We start from the raw sequence: 24,034 nt of genomic DNA on the forward strand, positions 1-24,034 counted from the left end.
TGCATCGTTGCCACGGTAGATGGCGCTGAGGGAAGAACATTCTTCTGACGACATCCTGTGTGTTCCTTTTGTGTTGCTCGCTGTGTGATTGACACAGTGTATTGTAAGCAGCCGAATGGTCCGGTCTTTGTGACGGAAACAAGCCGAGATGGTGTTGGTGTACAGCCAAGCAGATGGAAATGGTCGAGAACCACCACGGCTCCATCAAAACAGTTGCCCTCACAGACAACAACGGCATCACACAACATTTCACGTCCTTTTTGGGCGTCTGCATAATGATGGGTCCTTTCAGACACGCGAACTGGCAAGGATGTGGCGGACTTTGCTTACACTAGATTTGGAGGACCGGGTCCTACAAGATATTGAGACGAACACTAATACAAGTTTCAGTCAAGTGACCCGCCAACATGATGTAAGCCAAAGTACTATCATGTGTATCTAGCATAATAACCAAATCCCATGGAGGCCACTTTGAACATGTGTTGTGACGTGGTTGTGAAGTAGCTCTGTACTGCTTTCTGGGAAGATTTGTTGTCGTTGCACGCATACCGTCCATTTAAGGAAACATGTTGATAGGACCTTTTCCTCGATTTCCAGTCAGGAATCCGTCTCTGCAGATTGTTCGTTTTATTAATGTTCACCCTGTACACAGAACGTAGTTTTTGCTGATTATGGAGGATTTGGAGAATTTGTAGACGTACACAAGTAATTCCAATGCTAATAGCGGCCGATATTTCATGGCACTTTCTTTCTATGACACTATACTATTTTTCGTTTCAGTAGAAGAGCTTGTGAAGAGGGCATCAGGAGCATAATATATGTGGATTCTGCTCACACCAGCAGAATATGTTGTTCTCTTTTTGCTGGTTTGGATGACACTATGTTCTTTAGTTGCAAAATAACATACAAGGGGAAAGAGCACCGTACGAACTTCTCCTTACCTATTTTTCTCATATTGATAGGTGGTGTAGAACACGACTAGGATCTCTACATGTGTAAACAGCAAAGCACAAACCTCAACCATTCTCGATAAAATTGAGTTTCAAAATTTTACACGTGCTTTTTATATGGACGCTCATATTGAAGAAGGCCGTACCTGAGCGACTACGCACTGGATTTCATATAAACAAGGTTTGCGGATCGAGTCTCACCATCGCTTCTTTTTCTCTTACATTCCCACGTAATTCTAATGACAGATTTATTATGACTGTGCTGTTTATCGACATATTGTTCATATTTTATTATTTTTACAATCTTTAGCCTGAAAAATCACCTTTTTCTCTAAAAGTCTTCATAATCGCATTACTCCATGTACATTACAACACACCATGAGCCTATTTTTCCTGTGTTGGTGAAGGTACGTTTCGAAGCAATAAGAGCCCATATTATCCCAGTGTTCCTACAGGTAAATTTGTCCGAACAGAGACACCTTCTGGTGACTCCGTTGGTGTAGGGAGAAAGGGAAAACTGTTCACAAATTCATATAATATTTCATTTGTATGTTAGTCCCCGAGGTAGTTACTTTCGAACGCTTCAGCAAGGAAGACTGACTGTGATTATAAGGTCGAATCGCTTAACAGTGAAGTTTGAAAAGAGCTGTTAAAAAAGGGCAATCATGTACAGTGAACAGCTCTTTTTGCAGAACAATCTCATCGCTTCGAATTACTCCGCAGTAGTAGTATACAAACACATGGATGCTGGAGACGAAATATTTCGCAACACTTTTTGGGTGCTAGCAGAGAAACAACTCATGGTGCATGAAGAATTAATTGCACAGCAGTAAATACCTGAAGGAGATCTGTTCTAAGAAACGGAAGGAGTCACTTCATCTTCATCACGCCCCTACGAACCCAATGAGAAGCAGGCGAGGATGGAGTTCAGCAATTTGCACAGTCGTAATGAATCTGTGTGAATAAAAAGAAAAGGACCAGCAATAAGAGTCGATCCAGCGACCTCACTTGTAAAAATTACTCTCTCGGCTGCAGACTACTTTTATACTAATCGCTGCACAACTGTTACCGGCACTCCAAAAAATTTTCAGATTCGATTTTGAGAGTTGCGGCTTTCTGTTTACATATATTGATATCCTAGGCGTGCCATACATATCCTGCCGATATTAATGAGGTCGGTTACGGAAAGATAACAAATTAGTACGATCCCATTGTTAGCGATTTAACATATTCCGATTGCATAACCCATTCAACTGTTTTACTGGCCGGCCGCGGTAACCGTGCGGTTCTGGCGCTGCAGTCCGGAACCGCGGGACTGCTACGGTCGCAGGTTCGAATCCTGCTTCGGGCGTGGATGTTTGTGATGTCCTTAGGTTAGTTAGGTTTAAGTAGTTCTATGTTCTAGGGGACTTATGACCTAAGATGTTGAGTCCCATAGTGCTCAGAGCCATTTGAACCATTTTTTGTTTGTTTTACTGGTGCTAATGAATTCACATAATCAACTGAAGGTCATAAAATATCATCTACTTGTGACAGAACAACTAAACAGAAATATTGAAGCACATAATGTGATTCACAACGTAGCCACATCGAAAATCAGGACTTATGGTCACCTATGATGCAGGCGAAAAGCGCGGCAGCCAAAGTCAGACGCTTGCGTAACGAAAGTATGTTTTACAACAGCAAGCAGTTTATTATGAGAGATTAATTTAGAACTGTGTTTCTTTTATTACATTTTATACCACATACGTATGTTTTGTGTTAGATTTAATATGGCAGCAGATGGTGCACCTCAGCCCGAAAAGTATAGTGTTACTCCCATGTAAACAATAAAAAAGTTTGAGTTAACAAATATATGTGAATAGGTGCGGCCATAAACATGTAGCTACATTTTCGTCGCAGAAACGGACATGGAAAAGTCAATAAAGCGTACGTTGTTCCTAAGAGAAGATGGAATGCTTCTCGTCATAAATTGAAATTTCTTTAACGGAACTAGTGATGTTACCGAAATCCAGGATGTAACATTTGCAGTGTTTCTACAGGACAACTAAGTAATACGTGGAACTTCTGCATTTGTACGTGATGTACTGGTTACATAGCCGACGGAAGACATGAGGTTAGTGATCGCTGCGGGGCAGGCTGCGACGTGCGGTCCGGAGAAGCAACATCGCTCTACCGCCGTCTGCGGGCGCAGTCATCAACGTCTGTTATTCTACACGATCGTAGACAGTACGGAGCGGCATCAAATCCTATGGACTGTAAGACATGTCTAGCCACAGACCACTGAAGTGTCTTATGTCGTCAGGTACCACCAACCGGACGTCAAGGGCTGCGATTCGCTCCCCAGACACCATTGCTTTCGTCACGAGCTGCTGCTGGGTCAGGCGGCTGAAACACCCTACTTGCTTGATAGCTAAGGAGGTCGGCATTGCCAGCAATGAGAAAGCTATTAGGCTTACTCCCCAAAGCTACGCCGATCCCATGTTACACAGAGTTGCGATGGCCGTGAACGAGTATACTAAATCCCTACCACTGTGCGTCGTAGGTTCGACGTGCAGCCAAAGCAAGCCAGTCCATTTCTGCACACTGGGCACGGGCAATAAATAACACAAGAGTAATAAATCAGTCAGTTCCATCCTGAGTGCGGTTGTATTTGCTCCAGCTTCCCACTAATGAACCAGCACGCCCAGCTTAAGATATCCAAATCGACATAAGTACTGTTCAAGCTAGTTTACAGTGTGTGGGGAAGGCACTGACAACATCAAGTCATGATCTCCCAATCTCCAACCTCCTAATGGCGTCTTAACTACCCAATAGTGTAGTCGGACGTCTTACATTTCTATTAATTCCTTGAATGAACACATTTTAATAAAAAAAGTGTAAAAGTCAAGGTCTTGAAACATAGACTGACCTGCAAACTACGTTGATTTGGCAGCTGATACTGTTCCTATTGTGAAGGGTACCCTATATGCCAGGAGCTGGAACAAACACGTTTTTGCCGGTATCTCTGCTCCTATTGGATCTAGGAGTTTATAAATCCTACAATGTCAACAGTTGCGAGGCCTACCATTCCTGTGCCACATTTGGTTGAAATCGAACAAGTGTTTGAGAGAAGATCCTAACTTACACACAAACTCTGTGCTTCCTATGGATAACTGCAAAGTGCAACAGTCCAGGTCGCATGGTTGAACATATACCCTGTTTCACTCTCGTTGCGCCTTGAAATTTATCATTTTCTTTCTGTTGAGTAAAATTACGTAAGACGACAGATCAGCTCAGCGCCACAATAATTAGGGACGCACTGACTATTCACGACACTTCTCTGTGAATGATAGGTTTGCATCAAGTTGCTGGTGTGACCGCAGTGCAGGCTGCAGAAGGTCGCGCTGTCGCTTACCTTTCTGCCAGTCGATGGCGTAGTTGAAGTACTGCCCGAGGGAGCGCGCGTCGACGGCGGCGAGCATGAGCAGGTAGAGGCCCATGCAGAGGTCGGCGAGCGCGAGGTTGCACATGAGCAGCTTGGGCACGCTGAGACGGAAGCGCGCCGCCAGCAGTACGGCGAGCACGGCGAGGTTGCCTAGCAGCGCCGCCAGCCCCACGGCCCAGGCGGCGCCGCGCAGCGCCCAGTTGCCCAGCAGGTCCTCGCACGGGCTGAACGCGTCCGGCGACGGCTGGCACCGCACCTGCCGGACACTGCACGCTCTCCACCAGTCCCACACCAGCACGCCGTTACGCTAACTAGCATTGGCCACGACCTGCGGGCCACCGATTCTGGCCACCGACGGCACTATAATCGCCTTTCAGTGATTCAAAGTAGTATACGAGAGGGGGTCATAAAATTTTACTTATTACGTTGAGAAAATAAAGTGACGTAACCAATTTTTTGTTTGTTAGCAGTTATGCGTCTTCAGCCGTGGTACACACTGATGTCACCATGCCGCAGTACCGTCAGACACCGCTAGAGGGCACAAATAATAAAAACGAAAAAATATACAGCAGTGCAGTGCAGTGTTTGAGACACTGCGTTGATGATCAACAGCCGCATTCAATTAAAAATTAATTGGCGAACTGGTATTATGGTTTCGCATAAGCTGTAGAATATTTCAGAATCAATGAAAATTTGTGCCGGACCAGGAGGCCATCTCGGAGTTCCCGATTGTCACGAGCTGTCTCATCAACCACTTCGACTATCCGAGCACGCTTCCAAGAGTGACCCTAATCTCCATTTCTCGTGGTGTCTACTCTCTCTTGTTCTCACACTACATTATCGTGATTCCCTCATAGGGTGACACATTGTTTTCTCACCTCATTGCCTTTCTGTGGCATGAAATGCGGTAGTGCAATGTGGTTGATATTGCACTATCAACAGCCACATTAAATTTAAGAATGCAATTACAGCTCCGAATCAGCTGTTGAATATATCAGACCAATTTTTGCTCGACTAAGCTCGAACTTGATTAAATGGTCGCCGTGTGCGGTCGCCTTCACCACTTCAGCCATTCGAGAAAGCTTCGATGGAAATCCGTGTTCGAGTAAAGTCCGGAACAAATTTTTAATTTGTTCTGAAATATTCAGGACAGATGATAAACCATAATCGCAGTTTGCGAGTTCAGTCTTAAAAATAATGTAGCTTGTTAACTTTCTTAGCCATCTTCATTGCGCTTCCACGAGCGCAACATTTCTACTGTTGCCGTAAACGAATTTCCGCACGACGCTGCACTGTAGGCTCGAAGCACACGTGCAAGTAACATTGTGCTCGCAGCGTCAGAAATCGCTTCAGTACACACACAGCGACGTGGCTTCGGTTATTGCGCGGCAGTACACTGGAAGGCAAGCAGGGTGGCAGTAGGAAGCAGGCTGTATGACAGCTGTAAAATAAAGCGGTGAGTACACGGAACCGGATGAAATAACAGAATACACACTGTCCAGTGCTTTAATGTGATCACGTGTCGAAATCTTGAATAACCACCTTTTGCAGCGCGAACTGCTGGGATACGTGTACGGAAACAGTCAGTGAGGTTCTGGAAGATACCGACAACGATGTGGAGCCATGCCGGCCCCAGTAACGTGGCGAGCTGCGCTAGGTTTCTCCTTTGAGATTTCACGCCACCAACAGCTCAATCGAGGTGTCTGCTGAAGAATATCCAAGATCGTGCCAAGCAGTCAGGACGTGTCTCTAAGACATTGTAAAAACAGCTCTAGAAACTGGAAATGTGGAGAGTAAAATATAGCAAGGGAAAAGGAAAGCAGCTAATGAAAGAAATGAAATTAAAAATGCATTTTAGCAGTATTACCACACAATCTAAATGTTACTAAGAGCCATCTCGGAAGTATAAGAAGGATCAACCTAACGAGTGTTTTGCGAATAGTCATTCAATCTCCCGTCACCCTCTTTACTCTTTCGCTGCATATACATCTTCATTGGTAGAATGTTACCTACTAAAAGTAAAAAGTGGTGCGTCATATTTATGCAACATTTTGTTCAAGGAATAAGCGTCGTTCCCCATAGCCAAATCAACCTTCGCAATAAGTGTTAATCGCCAGCTGAAAATCCTTACTGATTCAAAGAAGTGGATAAAAAGAACAGTCTGTCTTAGCAACAATTTGTTTGTGCTTATGAAGACCTGAATCTTTGGCACCTGTTTTGTTGATAAGAATATAAATTCACTGAAATACCTGATGTTCCTAAGATATGCTCCTGGTGCAGTTATTGGAAGACATCCCACTTGACATAAGGCAATCAGTGTGATACCAACATGACGGATGTCTCTTCCATTCCGCACATGTACAGTCAGAACCTATCAAAAGAACATTGGAACGGTCGTTCAGGAAACACAAAACGGTCTGCACACTCGACAAACTTAACATTTCTATACTTCAATCTGTAGCGAAACTTAAAACAAGAGGTCTAATAGAAAACTCTAACGATGCCCGAAGGCACGGAATCTTTTATAACACGGTAATGTGCTGTCGCCGGCTCCGGATGAAATCCAGTATTAAGTAGTGTTTCTCCGGAATCACTTTATAGTGTGTAGCAATGGTCACGGTCAACATTTTGCACACACGAACCACATCTGAATTAAATGTTTGCTTACAATTGATATAATAAGGAAGGAGTTTTTTGAAACCTCTTCTTGTGACAGCGGGACAGCGGTTTGCGGCACTGTTACCTTAATAATAGCTGATCAAGTCCCAAAAATGTAATGTCATTGAAGTTCTCATTGAAACTTATTTCAAATGCCACAGGAAATCGCACACAGTTCCGTTAGAAAAACAAAGTCGCTGTCGTAATTCAACAACAATAAACGATAAAAATTTCTTGCGATCGTTAGAACATTCGCCACCTTGTCCGCCATAATTGGCCCAAACCGTACCTAGAGACATTAATTCATTCTCGAAAAATTTGGGATTGCCTGTCATAGCTGCATCACGCTGTATAAAGACAGGTAGCGCATTATGGCATCAGAAGCATGTGTCATGCAGACCCACGCTTTGATATAACGAAATTGCTGCAGAAAAACATTAGGTACCACATGAAACTTCTGTTACGTAATTAATGTAATTTTCTTTCCTTTGTTGCCGCGAGTCAACGCTGTGCCGCGGCGTCCCCCTACATGACGGAACGAGGGACTCTGTCACAACAAGGCTGGACAGAGCCACAAAAAACACCGATTGCTCGGGCCCTAGTTGCACCTCGTTTTCAACTACTGCCAATGCCGAGACATACTCCACGCCAGTCTACAGCACGTGTGGGTCAATTAGCCTCGGCTGTTTGTAACCACATCATTCGCTAACTGTTTAGTTACATGTTCCATAGATCATAGGAAGGATTCTTTTTTTCAGAAATGATGTGATACGACTCAGTTTACAGGCTACGTATATATAGATGAATATCAACACTAACACATTATTATTTTAGTCCTAATCATGCAATTACACTTAAAAATAAATTCTCTCTCTCTCTCTCTCTCTCTCTCTCTCTCTCTCTCTCTCTCTACTGACAAGCAGTTTTTAAGTAGTAATTTGTCAGTGGAATATAATGAGTTTCCCGGAGATAAGTTTTTAAGTTAAATTTAAAACTTACTTTGGTACCTGTCATACATTTTACGTTATTAGGCAAATGATCAAAGATTTTTGTGACTGCGTGTGGGACTCCTTCCTGACGAACAGACAGCTTTAACTATGGGTAAGAAACGTCACTTTTCCTCTAGTGTTCTAGGAATGGACAACACTATTCTTCTCAGATTGCGATGGATCATTTGTGATGAATTTCATAACCGAATGTATGCATTGTGATGATGCAGTTAAAATGACCAACTTCTTGAAGATACTAGTACTCTCAGGTATAATCTGGAGAACGTGCGTTATTTTCTTTGCTCTCGTGAGAAGAAACGAGGAAAATAAATTAACCGAAAGAATCTTCCAACATTCAATAACAAAACTCAGTTGATCAATGAAACTCAAAAGGATTCAAAAGAGATGAACATAAATGAAGAAAACAATCAAATTCAAAACAAAAATTAGAAACTTGAAGGTTTTTCGAGATGAAGAGAGGGAACACGTCAGAGTCTTGACACACTAACAGAAACGACCGCACAGCGGGAGATTGAGAAAGTAATCGGATGACAAGAAGAACAAACTCATTCCAGAGAACAACTCGTGTGAGAAATTGTTTTACGTTGCATGACTGCTCGGATCCGACGAAAAAAGAAGCCATGTGTGCCACTGAAAAAGATAAAATGGATAATTTAACGGAAGAATCTCGGGCAAAACGTATCTACCACAGCAGAGATAGTACCTGTCTACGAATCACATACATTGCTGATAACAAAGTTGGAATGGTTTGCATCTTATGCTTTGTTTCAAGTACTGGCAGAAATGAAACTAATAGGAATAGAGAACGAAATTTCACACGCCACATACAACGGCAACAACAGTGCATAATCCCAATAGCATGTTACTTGTGTAGCTGATTCCAGGGGAAATAAATATTAGATTTTAAATATTTCAAATCTTTGCTGATAGAATTTAAAAATTGAAAATGCTGTCATAATCCACTGGTTAAGAGGTGCAATCTCACGTTAAGGATTTAACACAGTAAGTCACGGATTTATATTATAGACAGTGTACACAGGGTTGACGAAGGTCATAGGATACTTCCTAATATACTTTTAACCGTTGTAGTGCAGCAACTTGATGTGGCAGTGACTTAAGGAGTAGTTGGAATTTCCCTGCAGAAATATTTCGCCACACTGCCTCCACAGCAGTCCATAATTGCTAAACTGTTGCTGATGCAGGATTTCGTGCACTAACTGACCACTCGACTATGTGCCATAAACGTTCGAAGGGATTCATGTCGGGCGATTTGGGTGGTCAAATCATTCACTCTGACTATCCACAATGTTCTTCAAATCAATCGCAAACAGCTGTGACAGAGTGACATGGTGCATTGCCATGGGAACTTTAAGTACATGATGGTCTCGAAGACGGTGTTAAGGAAAGATAGATTAGGCAGAATTGATGGTAGAGTGTTTGTGTCTGTCAGTAGTGGTTTATCTTGTAGTAAAGTCGAAGTAGATACTCCGTGCGAATTGGTATGGGTGCAGGTTAAACGTAACAGCCGAACTGAGTTAATAATTGGCACCTTCTACCGACCCCCAGACTCCGATGATATAGTTGCTGAACAGTTCAGAGAAAATTTGAGTCTCGTAACACATAAATACCCCACTCATACGGTTACAGTTGGTGGAGACTTCAACCTTCCCTCGATATGTTGGCAAAAATACTTGTTCAAAACCGGTGGTAGGCAGAAAACATCTTCCGAGATTGTCCTAAATGCTTTCTCCGAAAATTATTTCGAGCAGTTAGTCCGCGAACCCAAACGAATTGTAAATGGTTGCGAAAACACACTTGACCTCTTAGCCACGAACAATCCAGAGCTAATAGAGAGAACCATGAGTGAGGCAGGGATTAGTGATCACAAGGTCGTTGTAGCTAGGCTCAATACCGTTTCTTCCAAACCCACCAGAAACAAACGCAAAATAATTTTATTTAAAAAAGCGGATAAAGTGTCACAAGAAGCCTTCCTAAGAGACAATCTCCATTCCTTCCGAACTGACTATGCAAATGTAGACGAGATGTGGCTCAAATTCAAAGATATAGTAGCAACAGCAATTGATAGATTCATACCTCATAAATTTGTAAGAGATGGAACGGATCCCCCGTGGTACACAAAACAGGTCAGAACGCTGTTGCAGAGGCAACGGAAAAAGCATGCGAAGTTCAGAAGAACGCAAAATCCCGAAGATTGGCTAAAATTTACAGACGCACGAAATTTGGCACGGACTTCAATGCGAGATACCTTTAATAGGTTCCAAAACGAAACATTGTCTCGAAATTTGGTAGAAAATGCGAAGAAATTCTGGTCTTATGTAAAGTACACAAGCGGCAAGACGCAGTCAATACCTTCGCTGCGCAGTGCCGATGGTACTGTTACCGACGACTGTGCCGCTAAAGCGGAGTTATTGAACGCTGTTTTCCGAAATTCCTTCACCAGGGAAGACGAATGGAATATTCCAGAATTTGAAACACGAACAGCGCTAGCATGACTTTCTTAGAAGTAGATACCTTAGGGGTAGCGAAGCAACTCAAATCGCTTGATACGGGCAAGTCTTCAGGTCCAGATTGTATACCGATTAGGTTCCTTTCAGATTATGCTGATACAATAGCTCCCTACTTAGCAATCATATACAACCGCTCGCTCACCGATAGATCTGTACCTACAGATTGGAAAATTGCGCAGGTCGCACCAGTGTTTAAGAAGGGTAGTAGGAGTAATCCATCGAACTATAGACCTATATCATTGACGTCGGTTTGCAGTAGGGTTTTGGAGCATATACTGTATTCAAACATTATGAATCACCTCGTTGGGAACGATCTATTGATACGTAATCAGGATGGTTTCAGAAAACATCGTTCTTGTGCAACGCAGCTAGCTCTTTATTCGCACGAAGTAATGACCGCTATCGACAGGGGATCTCAAGTTGATTCTGTATTTCTAGATTTCCGGAAAGCTTTTGACACCGTTCCTCACAAGCGACTTCTAATCAAGCTGCGGGCCTATGGGGCATCTTCTCAGTTGTAAGACTGGATACGTGATTTCATGTCAGGAAGGTCGCAGTTCGTAGTAATAGACGGCAAATCATCGAGGAAAACTGAAGTGATATCTGGGACCTCTGCTGTTGCTGATCTATATAAATGACCTGGGTGACAATCTGAGCAGTTCTCTTAGGTTGTTCGCAGATGATGCTGTAATTTACCGTCTAGTAAGGTCATCCAAGGACCAGTATCAGTTGCAAAGCGATTTAGAAAAGATTGCTGCGTGGTGTGGCAGGTGACTGAGCGAGGTGACGCAGTGGTTAGCACACTGGACTCGCATTTGGGAGGACGACGGTTCAATCGCGTCTCCGGCCATCCTGATTTAGGTTTTTCAGGCAAATGCCGGGATGGTTCCTTTGAAAGGGCACGGCCGATTTCCTTCCCCATCCTTCCCTCACCCGAGCTTGCGCTCCGTCTCTAATGATCTCGTTGCCGACGGGACGTTAAGCACTAATCTCCTCCTCTTCCTGTGGCAGGTGGCAGTTGACGCTAAATAACGAAAAGTGTGAGGTGATCCACATGAGTTCCATAAGAAATTCGTTGGAATTCGATTACTCGATAAATTGTACAATTTTCAAGGTTGTACCTGGGTGTTAAAATTACGAATAACTTTAGTTGGAAAGACCACATAGATAATATTGTGGCGAAGGCGAGCCAAAGGTTGCGTTTTATTGGCAGGACACTTAGAAGATACAACAAGTCCACTAAAGAGACAGCTTACACTACACTCGTTCGTCCTCTGTTAGAATATTGCTGCGCGTTTTGGGATCCTTACCAGGCGGGTTGACGGAGGACATAGAAAAGGTGCAAAAAAGGGCAGCTTGTTTTGTATTATCACGTAATAGGGGCGAGAGTGTGGCAGATGAGACACAAGAGTTGGGATGGAAGTCATTAAAGCAAAGACGTTTTTCGTCGCGGCGAGATCTATTTACGAAATTTAAGTCACCAACTTTCTCTTTCGAATGAGAAAATATTTTGTTGAGCCTAACCTCCATAGGTAGGAATGATCATCAAAATAAAATAAGAGAAATCAGAGCTCGAACAGAAAGGTATAGGTGTTCGTTTCTCCCGCTCGCTGTTCGGGAGTGGATTGGTAGAGAGATAATATGATTGTGGTTCGATGAACCCTCTGCTAAGTACTGAAATGTGAATTGCAGAGTAATCATGTAGATGTAGATGTAGCTGAACATAACCATTTCTAGGCAGATTGAGTTGAACAAAAGCACCCAGTCCATTCCATGTAAACAAATACCACACCGTTATGGAGCCGCCACCAGCTCCCACAGTGCCTTGTTCACAACCTGAATCCATGACTTCGTAGGGTCTGTGTTACACTCGAACACTGCTATCAGCTGTTACCAACTGAAAACTTGACGCGCCTGCGGTTTTCGAATAGTCTAGTGCCCAACCGATATGACCACGATTCCACGACAGGCACGGCAGGCGATGTCGTGCTCTTAGCCAAGGCAGTCGCGTCATTCGTCTGCCGTCTCCTGCACATTAACGCCAAATTTCACGGCACTGTCCTAACAGATACGTTCGTGGTACGCCCCACATTGATTTCTGCGGATGTTTCGTGCGCTGTTGCTTGTCTGTTAGCACTGACAACTATACGCAACAGCCGCTGCTCTCGGTTGTGAAGTAAAGGCCGTCGAGCACTGTGTTGACCGTGCTGAGAGGTAATTCCTGAAACTTTGTATTATCGTCACAATCCTGACATTGTGAATCTCGGAATACTGTATTGCTTTTGTTGTGGTTGGCAGGAGAGCCAACACCATTACTAAAGGAGGCCGAAATGCACGCGTTTTAGCTCACGCAGGCTGGCGTGAGGTCTGGGACATGACAAGGGAATCAGAATTGAGATAAAACGGAGGTAGCTGGTGGAATACTTAACTTTAATCCATCAATGACGAACGTCGCTCTTGACGATACATGGTTTACAATGTCAATAGTACGGATGCTGTGGCCTTGCTAGGTCGTAGCAAATAACGTAGCTGAAGGCTATGCTAACTATCGTCTCGGCAGATGAGAGCGTAGAAGTCCGTGAACCATCGCTAGCAAAGTCGGCTGTACAACTGGAGCGAGTGCTTGGAAGTCTCTCTAGACCTGCCGTGTGGCGGCGCTCTGTCTGCAATCACTGATAGTGGCGACACGTGGGTCCGACGTATACTACCGGACCGCGGCCGATTTAAAGGCTACCACCTAGCAAGTGTCGTGTCTGGCGGTGACACCACAGCTTTTCCGAAATGGAGTATCCCATGCGTCTAACGCCGACTACCATTCCTTACTCAAAGTGTGTTAGCTCATTTCATGATCATAATCACGCCGGAAACCTTTTGACACCAATCAGCTGAGTACAAATGACACCTCCGCCACGCTCTGCCTTTATATATCTTGTGTTCGCGGTACTACCGCGATCTGAGTATGTGCACATCGCTGTCCCTTGGCTTTTGTCACCTCAGTGTATACGTATTAAGGCAGCGTACCGCATGGCACGCAAATTATCCAAATTATGTTCATCAAGTACTACAGAATGAGACCACTTAGTTGCTTCTAACAGACGTTACACCTGTTTATGCAGTGCAATTTTAACAGCAAGCACGACGTTTGATTACTTCGGTTTGATTAAATAAGGGTCTTGGTTTCACCCTGTGGTGAGCCGAGATAACTTTCATTACCCGTTTGTCTACAAGATATTCGATTAGCAATGCAATAAACAAAGAATAGCGTACAGGAACGACTCTGTAGTTGTTGCTATTAGGTTTGACCGAGAGCATGTTTCTAAACAAATAATTTGAGAGACTAACTTAGCACCAGCTGCTTCGCTCTTGTAGGCGGTATGGCCTGAAGAGATTTTCTGTTTTTATTGTTATGTAATCGATTTTTATGTTGTTCACAGAGTTCAACACATTCTAAGCTTTTCATGCTAATTAAGGCCATATAAGCATGGGCTTTTTCGACTGTATTTCTGACCGAAAAGCGATTCTGGTCACTGTAGTCCAAAGTTTCATTAACCATGTCTTTAGCGCTCTTTTGGAGATGTGTCCATAATTACTTTCATCCCCTAACAAATATTTCTTTATATCTGACCCAGAGGTGAAATATGAATTTTCATAAATTTAGCTTTAAAATTTATTTGATATAAGAAAATATTTTGTAAAAAATTTTCATCCCCTATTGCATTCCCCTAGGGGCTGCATTTTCAGGAACACTGAAACATTAATTTTTTTAAATTTTTATCCAAAAAGTGAAATACCAGTTGTCACAGATGTAGCCTTAAAAATCTTTTAATAGCTGTTTAGTAATTATTTATTTAAAAAAAAAAACGTTGAGCCGCTTTCAACCCCCATAGTGGATGAATTTACAAGAACGCTGAAACGCGTATTTCTTTATTTGTGACTGAGAAAGCAGATGCTAGTATTTGTAGTCAAAATCGCCGTAATAGCGACATTTTTTTTAAATTCATCCCCTAGTTCACCATCTTATGGTTGGAATTTCGAAAAATCCCCTCTTAAACTACGTGTACAGCATAGGCTTCGCACTTCACCACATTTCAACTTTCTATCCTTAGCGGTTTGGGTTGGGCAATGATGAGTCAGTCAGTTAGTCAGACAGTCAGTTATTCAGGACATAGGGATCACGCGAAACAGTGACAGAACAATAGATCTATGGTACTTACTATACTGCATTGCCAAAAACATAGCTTTTTCGTAAAAGCTAAATAATGTATGGGAAAAGAATAGAAAAACAATACGCCATTAAGTGTGGAAAAAATGTTATGGGAACTTATTTTGGCAAGCTAGTGAAGGCAGACGCACAAATCTCTTTTTGTGTTTCTGACATACCACCTCTTGGGAGCAGATTCTTCTCTATTCCTGAAGCACTAGAACAGAATTTCCTTCCCAAGGTAAAATTGGCAATTCGTAATTTAAAACGTTTAGTTGTCGCAGTAAGTGTTATTTTCGTAATCCTGTCAGTTAATTGTCGAAAGTTAGTTTCGGCGTGAATTTATAATATTTTTAGGGTTTTATTACATTTTTATCATATTTATGTTTCCGATCCAACCGTCATTTTGCGTTTCCAGTTGTAGGAATCAGCAAAACTTACAGCAGAAGCGTCGTCAAACACCAATACAGGTATTTCTGCATTGCTTATATGACCTTCGGTCCTGTAACGTGGAACATAAGAGAAGTGTCTGGAGGAAACCCTGTTTTACAGTGTTCCGCGTTTTCCTTAATCATTATAAACAGGTGCCGGGATAGTTCCTTCAGATATGACGCTAGATTCCTTCTTCCGGCGCTTACAAACAGAGCAGCCTCTCATTTTATGGTGGCTGCAGTATGGAGGGCACGCTAAATGTAAACAGGCATTCGCTCTGTTTCCAAAATTGGCTTTCACATTGTCTTACGACGGCAATGCAAGAGTTTCGCAGCGGTTTAACTGAGGTGTTGCTACCTTATTCCGTTTCTATGCATGTCTAACTCTTGCCAATCTTATGTTTGACTATCTGTTCACTGTTGCAGGGTCTTTGTAGGGATTTAAGCACGAATAATGCACACTGTTCTACAGCTCTATATGTTATTATAAGTTCTTAAGTTTGCTCATGTAGCTACAGGCAGAGAATTTAAAAAACTACAGTTGTACCACGAAGAAAAAGCAATTTTTAGTTTTTTCATGTACATCGTGTGAATCTTCAGCGCAAAGCTGCCGTTTTGTGAAATACTATCTGCTGGCGAACGTACAGTTATCGGTGAACATTTTTATCTCTGAAGCGTTTGCTGCGCTCTTCTGCACGTTAAGTTCGGATGTCACCTTTTTTTTTCTCCGACCATTAACACGGTTCATGTCGCTCGTCCCTGTTACGGAACCATTTTCAGCGACCGTTATCGCATTTCACTGGCATTTCATATTTTTGCAAATAGGTCTATGTTGTCGTACGATCTACTTCTAATTATACTTCGACATTTTGCGCTTCTCTTTGTCTTCTTTTTTAATTTGTCATTGAATATGGAAATTATAGTGTTATTTATTTTAGTTGATGTTCAGTTTATTTCTCGAGGTGCCCACAGGCCATTATGAACTTCCCTCTGGTGGGAGAAAGATTACCTGAAGGTCTCTAGAGATACTCGACGCAGGATTAAAGCTGTGCGACAGAGAAATTATTCAAATGACTCTTTCTGTGGTACATGAGGGAAACTCTTAATTTAAGAGACTTACTTCAAACCACGGACCGTAATGGCTCGAGGGTTGGAAATGTGTGTGGTGGACACATGTCTGGCGGCCGCGGTGGTCTAGCTGTTCTAGGCTCCCAGTCTGGAACCACGCGATTGCTACGGTCGCAGGTTCGAATCCTGCCTCGGGCATGGATGTGTGTGATGTCCTTAGGTTAGTTAGGTTTAAGTAGTTCTAAGTTCTAGGGGACTGATGACCACAGATGTCAAGTCCCATAGTGCTCAGAGCCATTTGAACTATTTTGACACATGTCTAACAATAATTATTACACATGTCATTATTCTCTTTACGACAGTCAATTACGACTGCAGTGGCATAGTGTTTTCACTAAGCTACAATAGACTTTTTCTGACATGTCAAATGGCTCAGGCTTACATCAAAGTGGCAATCACCTGACCCTGTTTTATGAGTCTCCCTGTCCAGCATAGCGTGTGTTTGCAATGTGGGATGTACAAACTGGGGTGGTCTGTTACAACAACAGACAACAAGCCCGAAGGATATTTGAGAGAGTGTGTGGCAACGTTTTACACCCACTATAATGCATACATTGACACCAACTGTCGCCACTTTGGACAGCTGCTAGGATCTTAAGTTGTCGCTGTACAGTGGACTTCGTTTATGCCAATAAAAACTAATTATTCTTTTCCAGCAAGCATTGTCTCATATTGACATCATCTAACATTTGCGTGATTTTGACCCTTGAGGTTTGAGTCGTCCTGTGTGGGCAGACAAAAAAGCGTTTTTTTATTTTAATTATTATTTAAAAATGCGTTATTTTTATCAGCAGTACTTATGTTAGAATAACACAGACAAAAGTCACGTACTGAAACTACTAGCACTACGCATAAGATTATAAACAGGTATCTGTGTGACCGGTAAATCTTGCCACAGTGCGTGTAGTTTTTCTACCTGTCACAGATGGGCTTCAAATATGCACTTTAAGGAAAAGAAGTAAAAAAAAAGAATAAAATAAAGAAGAAAAAAACGACTGCGATGGAAATCGGTGGATGTGATGTGCATGTAGACAAATGATTAAAATTTCAGAAAAATTGTGTCATTTATTCAAGAAAAGGTGGTTCACAAATTGAGTAAGTCGATAACCCGAACTGAGCGAGGTGGCGCAGTGGGTAGCAAACTGGACTCGCATTCGGGAAGAAGACGGTTCAATCCCGCGTCCGGCCATCCTGATTTAGGTTTTCCGCGATTTTCCTAACTCGGTGCAGGCAAATTCCGGGATGGTTCCTTTGAAAGGGCACGGCTGACTTCCTCCCCCATCATTCCCTACTCCGATGAGACCCATGACCTCGCTGTTTGGTCTCTTCCCCCAAACAATCCAGCCCACTCAATAATGCGTTGGTTCACTTCTGCACTTTATGCAAACATTTATTCGGCTTCACATTGATTGATTGAAGTTGTTGGATGTGCTCCTGAGGGATATTGAGCCAAATTCTGTCCCATTGGCGCATTAGACACTCAAAATCCCAAACGTGTTGGAAGCCCATGCCCATAATGCTCCAAACGTTGTTATTTGGGGAGATTTCCGGAAACTATGTTGGTGAAGGTACGGTATGGCAACTACGAAGAAAAGCGGTGGAAACTCTATGACTTGCCGTGTAGGGCAGCAAAATGGAGCGTAGAATATTGACAACGCATCGCTGTGTGTATGAGTGCCGCGGATGACAACAAAAGGGGTCCTGCTATGAAGTGAACTGACACATCTGACTATAATTACGGTTTGCCATATGGCGGGCGACAGTCAGGTTGGTAACACACAGCTGTCCAGAGTGCCTCCAGAGAAGTCTTCTGCCTGGAATCTCATTGGCGGAGTAGAATGTTTTCAGTGATGACTCCCGTTTACAGCTGATCCCCACTGGCCAGCGAAGGTGTGTCTGGAGACGCCTCAAGACAACAGTGGGATACCAACCTGACTCTCGCCCGCCGCACTGTCCGACAACCAGGAGTGAAGGACTGAGATTCCATTTCTTTTCATAGAATAATCCATTCGGTTGTCATCAACTGCACTCTTAAAGCACAACGGTACGTCGACAATATTCTACTCACACTTTTCTGCCCTTCACGGCAAGCCATCCTGGGCTTACATTTCAGCAAGGCAATGCACGTCGGTGCATCGCGAAAGTTTCTACTGCTTATCTTAGTGCCTATCAAGCTATACCTTGGCCAGCAAGGTTGTCAGATCGCTCCCCAACTGTGAGTGAATGGAGCATAATGGGCAGTGCCTCCAACCCGCTCGGGATCTTGACTATCTCACGCACCAACTGGATACAATTTGGTATGATACCCCTCAGGAGGAGATCCAACAACGGTGTCAATCAATGCCAAGCTGAATAAGTGCTCGTATAATGGACAGAGGTGTCTTCAATAATTGATCCAATTTTTCTAAAACTGTAATCATTTGTATGAATTTGTACATCACATCTAACGATTTCCGCCCCAATCGTATAGTTTCTTCGTGGCGGGTCGTTGTTTTCGTGTTATAGTGGATACACTTCGTCGATATTATCTCTCGTTACTTCCTTCCATGAATATATGACGACGAAAGTGGATACTTACAGCACCACTCTCGTCCATGGTAACAAGAGCAGTCGTAACAGGAACAGTCGTAACACGGGTCCTGGAAAGCATGATGGAGATTATTAACAAAGAAAGTTGTATATCAGCCGAATCTGGGCTGCAGGACTATGGAAGATCTGATATCACCAGTCGTTGGAGACAAATCCACGACACTCTCATACTCGTATCCACCACTATTTTCCGACTTCAACAGTAATAATATCAAGATCATGTACACACAATAAACTGTAGGTTAATCACTCTGCTACTCGCATCTTCCGATGAGCGACTGTTTATGAGGGATCTGCAAGGAAGAGGATGGGAAATGCTTACGTGCTACAGATATGAGTGTCAAATTTGTAAGACTATGTATCCCATGAAAACTGAAAATTCCAGTGCAGGAAAATGGAGAGGCTGAAATTTATTGAGACTCAATAATGCGAATAGGCCTGAAAATCGTAATCGTGTTTGGCAGTGGGTGATGTGAAGTTTTGCATTTCAGTAGGAGTCGATCAGATTTCTTCGCAGTTCGTATACTGGTGGATGGTGTAAGATCTAAGTCGCTTTAACTGGCATTGAGATTAATGAAATAATAAGCTAAACACAGCCCTTCCAGAATAGTATGCTCATTGTATTAAGCAAAGGGCATCGCGGTGTACTTGTAATAGTAATTTTCTAAAAGGACTGTATTAGAAAAATAATAAATTCACCCATAAGCAAAAGTTCGGCTGGAATTAATGCCATTTCGAACAGAGTGCTAAAAGCTTGCTGTCTTCATAGAAGTAGGATTCACAGCCACATATGTAATAGATCACCGAAATAGGGCATTTTTACAAATAAACTGAAGTATGCCATTGTTAAACCATTGCATAAAAAAGGGATATGTCTGATGCTAACAACTGCCTTAGAATCCCATGTCTGAGAGCTTTATCCAAAATTCCTGAAACAGTAATATATTCAAGAGTAGCATCACATTTTTGTAAAAATGAAGAATTAGCAAAATGTCACATTGGTTTTGAGAAAGACATGTCAACAGAAAAAGCTACATATATTTCACTGATCAAATATTACATGCTCTGAACAACTGAACATCATCCACTGGGTATTTTGTGATCTCTCAAAGGCTTTTGGCTGTGTGAATCATGAAATTCTTCTAGATGAGCTTAAGTTTTGTGGTATGAGTACGACAGCACACAAATGGTTTAGTTCATATCTAATTGGAAGAATGCTGAAGGTCGGAATTAGCAGTACAGATAGTCTGCAAAAATCAACAGTGTCCTCTGACTGTGGAGATATCAAGAACAGTGTCCCACGGGTTGAGTCTGGGGTCCTCATCGTTCTTAATATACATTAATAACTTTCCACTCTATATTCAGGAAGATGCAAAGCTAGTTCGCTTCGCTGATGATACAAGTACATTAATCATACGCAACAAACAAGAATCAGTTGAGGAAATTGTAAATATTGTCTTCTAGAAAAGTATTAAATTGTTCTTTGGAAGTGGATTCTCATAACACCACTGATAAATATAGACTTTGAACCGAGGTTTATTGCTAAGGAAGAGTATTCAAATTTTCTGAGTGTTTGCATTGATGAGAAATTGAATTGATAATTTGCTGAAACTGTTAGCTTCAGCTGCTTATGCTATTACGGTTATTCCAAATTTTGGTGATAAAAATAACAGTAAATTAGATTACTATGTCTATTTTCATTCACGGTTTACATATGTCATAATATTTTGCGGTAATTCATCATAAGGAAAAAAGCACTCATTGAACAATATGTGCAATCAGAATAATAGCTGCAGCCCACCCAACAGCACCTTTCAGATATTGATTTAAGGAACTCGGGATATTCGCAGTATCTTCACAATACATACATTCACTTACGAAATTTGTTATTAATAACTCATCCCAGTTAAAACAAATTGTGAGGAAAGGATGATCTTCACTATTCTAGGTTAAATCTGACTTTGGCACAGGAAGTGGTGAATTATGCTGGGACAAAGATCTTTGGTCATTTGCCAAATAGCAGTAAAAGTGTGACAGATAGCCCACCAACATTTAAAAACAAATTACAGCAATTTCTGAATGATAGCTCCTGCTACTCAATGGATGAATCTTTAGATGTGATATACTAAATGTAAAAAAAAAGAAAAAATTGTATTGTGTAAAGAGAACTTACGTTAAATTGACACGTTCCACATCATTGCTAAATGTCTTATTCATGATCTGTGGAATAAGAGTTAATGCGATGTAAAGAATAGGAAGGAAAGTACAATATTTAGTGGGAAACGAACAGAAATTGTGTAGGTACAAGAGCAGAAACTGTGATCTTACACATAACATTAGGGTGATGTGTAACTTCATTGGGAACCGTGTGCATCACGACCGTATTGTTGTCAATGCATTTTGGATACAGGGCCGCATCGGTCATAAATATTAAAATCTTTTATTTTACAGATCGATTTCGGTCATTGTGTGACACAGCGACCGAAATCGATCTGTAAAATAAAGGATTTCAATCTTTATGTTCGATGCTGTCATTTATCCAAAATATATTGACGGTAGGATGAAGAACAAAAGCCTATGTGTCGGAGTGAATTGTTTCATATGTTGATAAATTTGATTATTAAATTTTGTAATTATACGAATTATTTATTGCCCATAAGTACGATTGTGATGTGGATGGTGAAGCCTGCAGTGAGGATACTGTGTGCCTGTCGTGATCAATTAGTGGAATGTAGCAAGTTCTGTATATGTAATGCATTTCATCTGCAGAGTTACAAAGGCCACAGTAGCTGTAAGCCTTATGTTTCGGAACTTCGGCGTTCCCTGTGAAAACAACAAAATAACACTGCTCAGAGAGACTGCAATCGCAATGTGAGAGACAGAATGGACATGAAGATTAGGTATGAAGTCTCAGAATGCGTCTCACGGTATTAGTACATAAATGGTTACTGTATGTCATTTTTGTAACGTAGTGACAAGACTGTTAACGAAGTGAGAGGCTATGAGTCCATAAGAATTAGAGCAGGAAGTTCAAAATCATGCCTTGAGGGGAGGAGGTGGGGACGGGGGTACAGCTCCTACCCCCCAACTGCCTTCCAACACTGGTTACCAACTGGCTGCGTTACTGATCGTCCATGAAATACTTTCCTCCCAGCAAATTTCATTGGTAGCCTTACTGTGTTGTGTATCATTGACCGAAACCGGTAGAAGAAGTAAAGAATGTAGTACCACCTCGATAATTTCGACATGTGTGTGATAACAAACACCAAGAAACTTGTACGTAGCAAAGAGTCCCTACTGTGCCGATGTTTCTGATGTCAGTGAGGAAAATAAAGGCAAAATTTTATGTGAAATATGCATGCAGATATCAAATCATCACTGCAAAGCTAAAAAAGACAGACACACACACACACACACACACAGAGAGAGAGAGAGAGAAGAGAGAGAGAGAGAGAGAGAGACCCCGTGGTTACAGCGTTTCGAATCACAAAGGCGAAACACGTTCGTACAAAAAATCGTATTTCAGTAGTTGGATGAACATTACCAACATTAAGAAAGTATTTGTATAGCAGCTACCAATATCATGGTCGCACAAATGCAGAACTTCGCCGTTATTTTTTGAAAGTGTCAGTACGCTGAAAAAATGCCATTAAAACTCAGAATTTGTTCGAAGTCTACTACATGCTTGAAACGGAAAAAGATTCGCATTTCGTACAGTCTGAGTACTCTTAACGCCATTTACTCTCTGTAACATAACAGTTTTCTCATTTTGTTTCGGAGAAGATTATTTTATGCCTCGTAGAAGAAGGCGAAGTATCTACCTACAGGTATCGGAGTTAAACATCATGACCGTGGTCTATTGGAGACTGCAGTTTATCTGTTGGGCCCGGGTTCTATTCCTGGCTGGGTTGAATATTTGCTCCGTTCGTGGCCTGATTGCTTTTTTGTACACATCATATCATCATCACCAACACACAAGTCACCGAATGTGGCGCCACCTGAAATAATACTTGCAACCCGGCTACAGAACTCCCACGTATGTGGCCTCCCGGCCATCAACCCCACACACCATAATCAAAATGCAACAGCAGCGAGGTGAGTAATCATCATATGGTAGAGAAACTTGGTAGATGTGCTGATGTGTTACGGTTTACGACGGAAAAAGTTTAGTTCCAATTTTGGTCACCAGGTGCATGTTCGGCGCTGTACAGCATCTCGTCGACGTCTCCAGTGCTCATGTTGAACAAATGATATAAGCGGCCGCTAGTAATAGAATCATTAATCCTTTTTCACTTTTTGACCTTTTCTGCCCACGTCCTGTTCCTACTCCATCATATACGGAAACATTTCTGTACATCTTCCTTGCACTCACAGCTACACATTTGCACCTGATGGCCAAAAGTGGAACTTTTTTCCACCGGAAATCGGTTTAGCATTAACGCATTAGAGCATCTACCAAATTTCGCTGCCCAATGATAATTACAGCCCACAGTGGACCATCCTATACTTAAGGTGTGATAATAGGAATTTTTTTTTAATTTCACGGGCCTTATATACACTCCTGGAAATGGAAAAAAGAACACATTGACACCGGTGTGTCAGACCCACCATACTTGCTCCGGACACTGATAGAGGGCTGTACAAGCAATGATCACACGCACGGCACAGCGGACACACCAGGAACCGCGGTGTTGGCCGTCGAATGGCGCTGTCTGCGCAGCATTTGTGCACCGCCTCCGTTAGTGTCAGCCAGTTTGCCGTGCCATACGGAGCTCCATCGCAGTCTTTAACACTGGTAGCATGCCGCGACAGCGTGGACGTGAACCGTATGTGCAGTTGACGGACTTTGAGCCAGGGCGTATAGTGGGCATGCGGGAGGCCGGGTGGACGTACCGCCGAATTGCTCAACACGTGGGGCATGAGGTCTCCACAGTACATCGATGTTGTCGCCAGTGGTCGGCGGAAGGTGCACGTGCCCGTCGACCTGGGACCGGACCGCAGCGACGCACGGATGCACGCCAAGACCGTAGGATCCTACGCAGTGCCGTAGGGGACCGCACCGCCACTTCCCAGCAAATTAGGGACACTGTTGCTCCTGGGGTATCGGCGAGG

The 24,034-nt window shown here is 42.6% G+C and overlaps 1 protein-coding gene across 1 annotated transcript in view; it reads right to left on the bottom strand.

The window, feature by feature from the left end:
- Window positions 1-4,255: 4,255 nt before the first annotated feature.
- Window positions 4,256-24,034, bottom strand: part of LOC126353813 (uncharacterized) — a 328,822-nt gene continuing 309,043 nt past the window's right edge. The window contains exon 10 of the mRNA XM_050002966.1: window positions 4,256-4,633. Coding sequence (XP_049858923.1) covers window positions 4,256-4,633 — 378 coding nt within the window. The remainder of the gene's footprint in view (window positions 4,634-24,034) is intronic.

The sequence above is a fragment of the Schistocerca gregaria genome, chromosome 1 (assembly GCF_023897955.1).
Source record: "Schistocerca gregaria isolate iqSchGreg1 chromosome 1, iqSchGreg1.2, whole genome shotgun sequence".
NCBI lineage: Eukaryota > Metazoa > Arthropoda > Insecta > Orthoptera > Acrididae > Schistocerca > Schistocerca gregaria.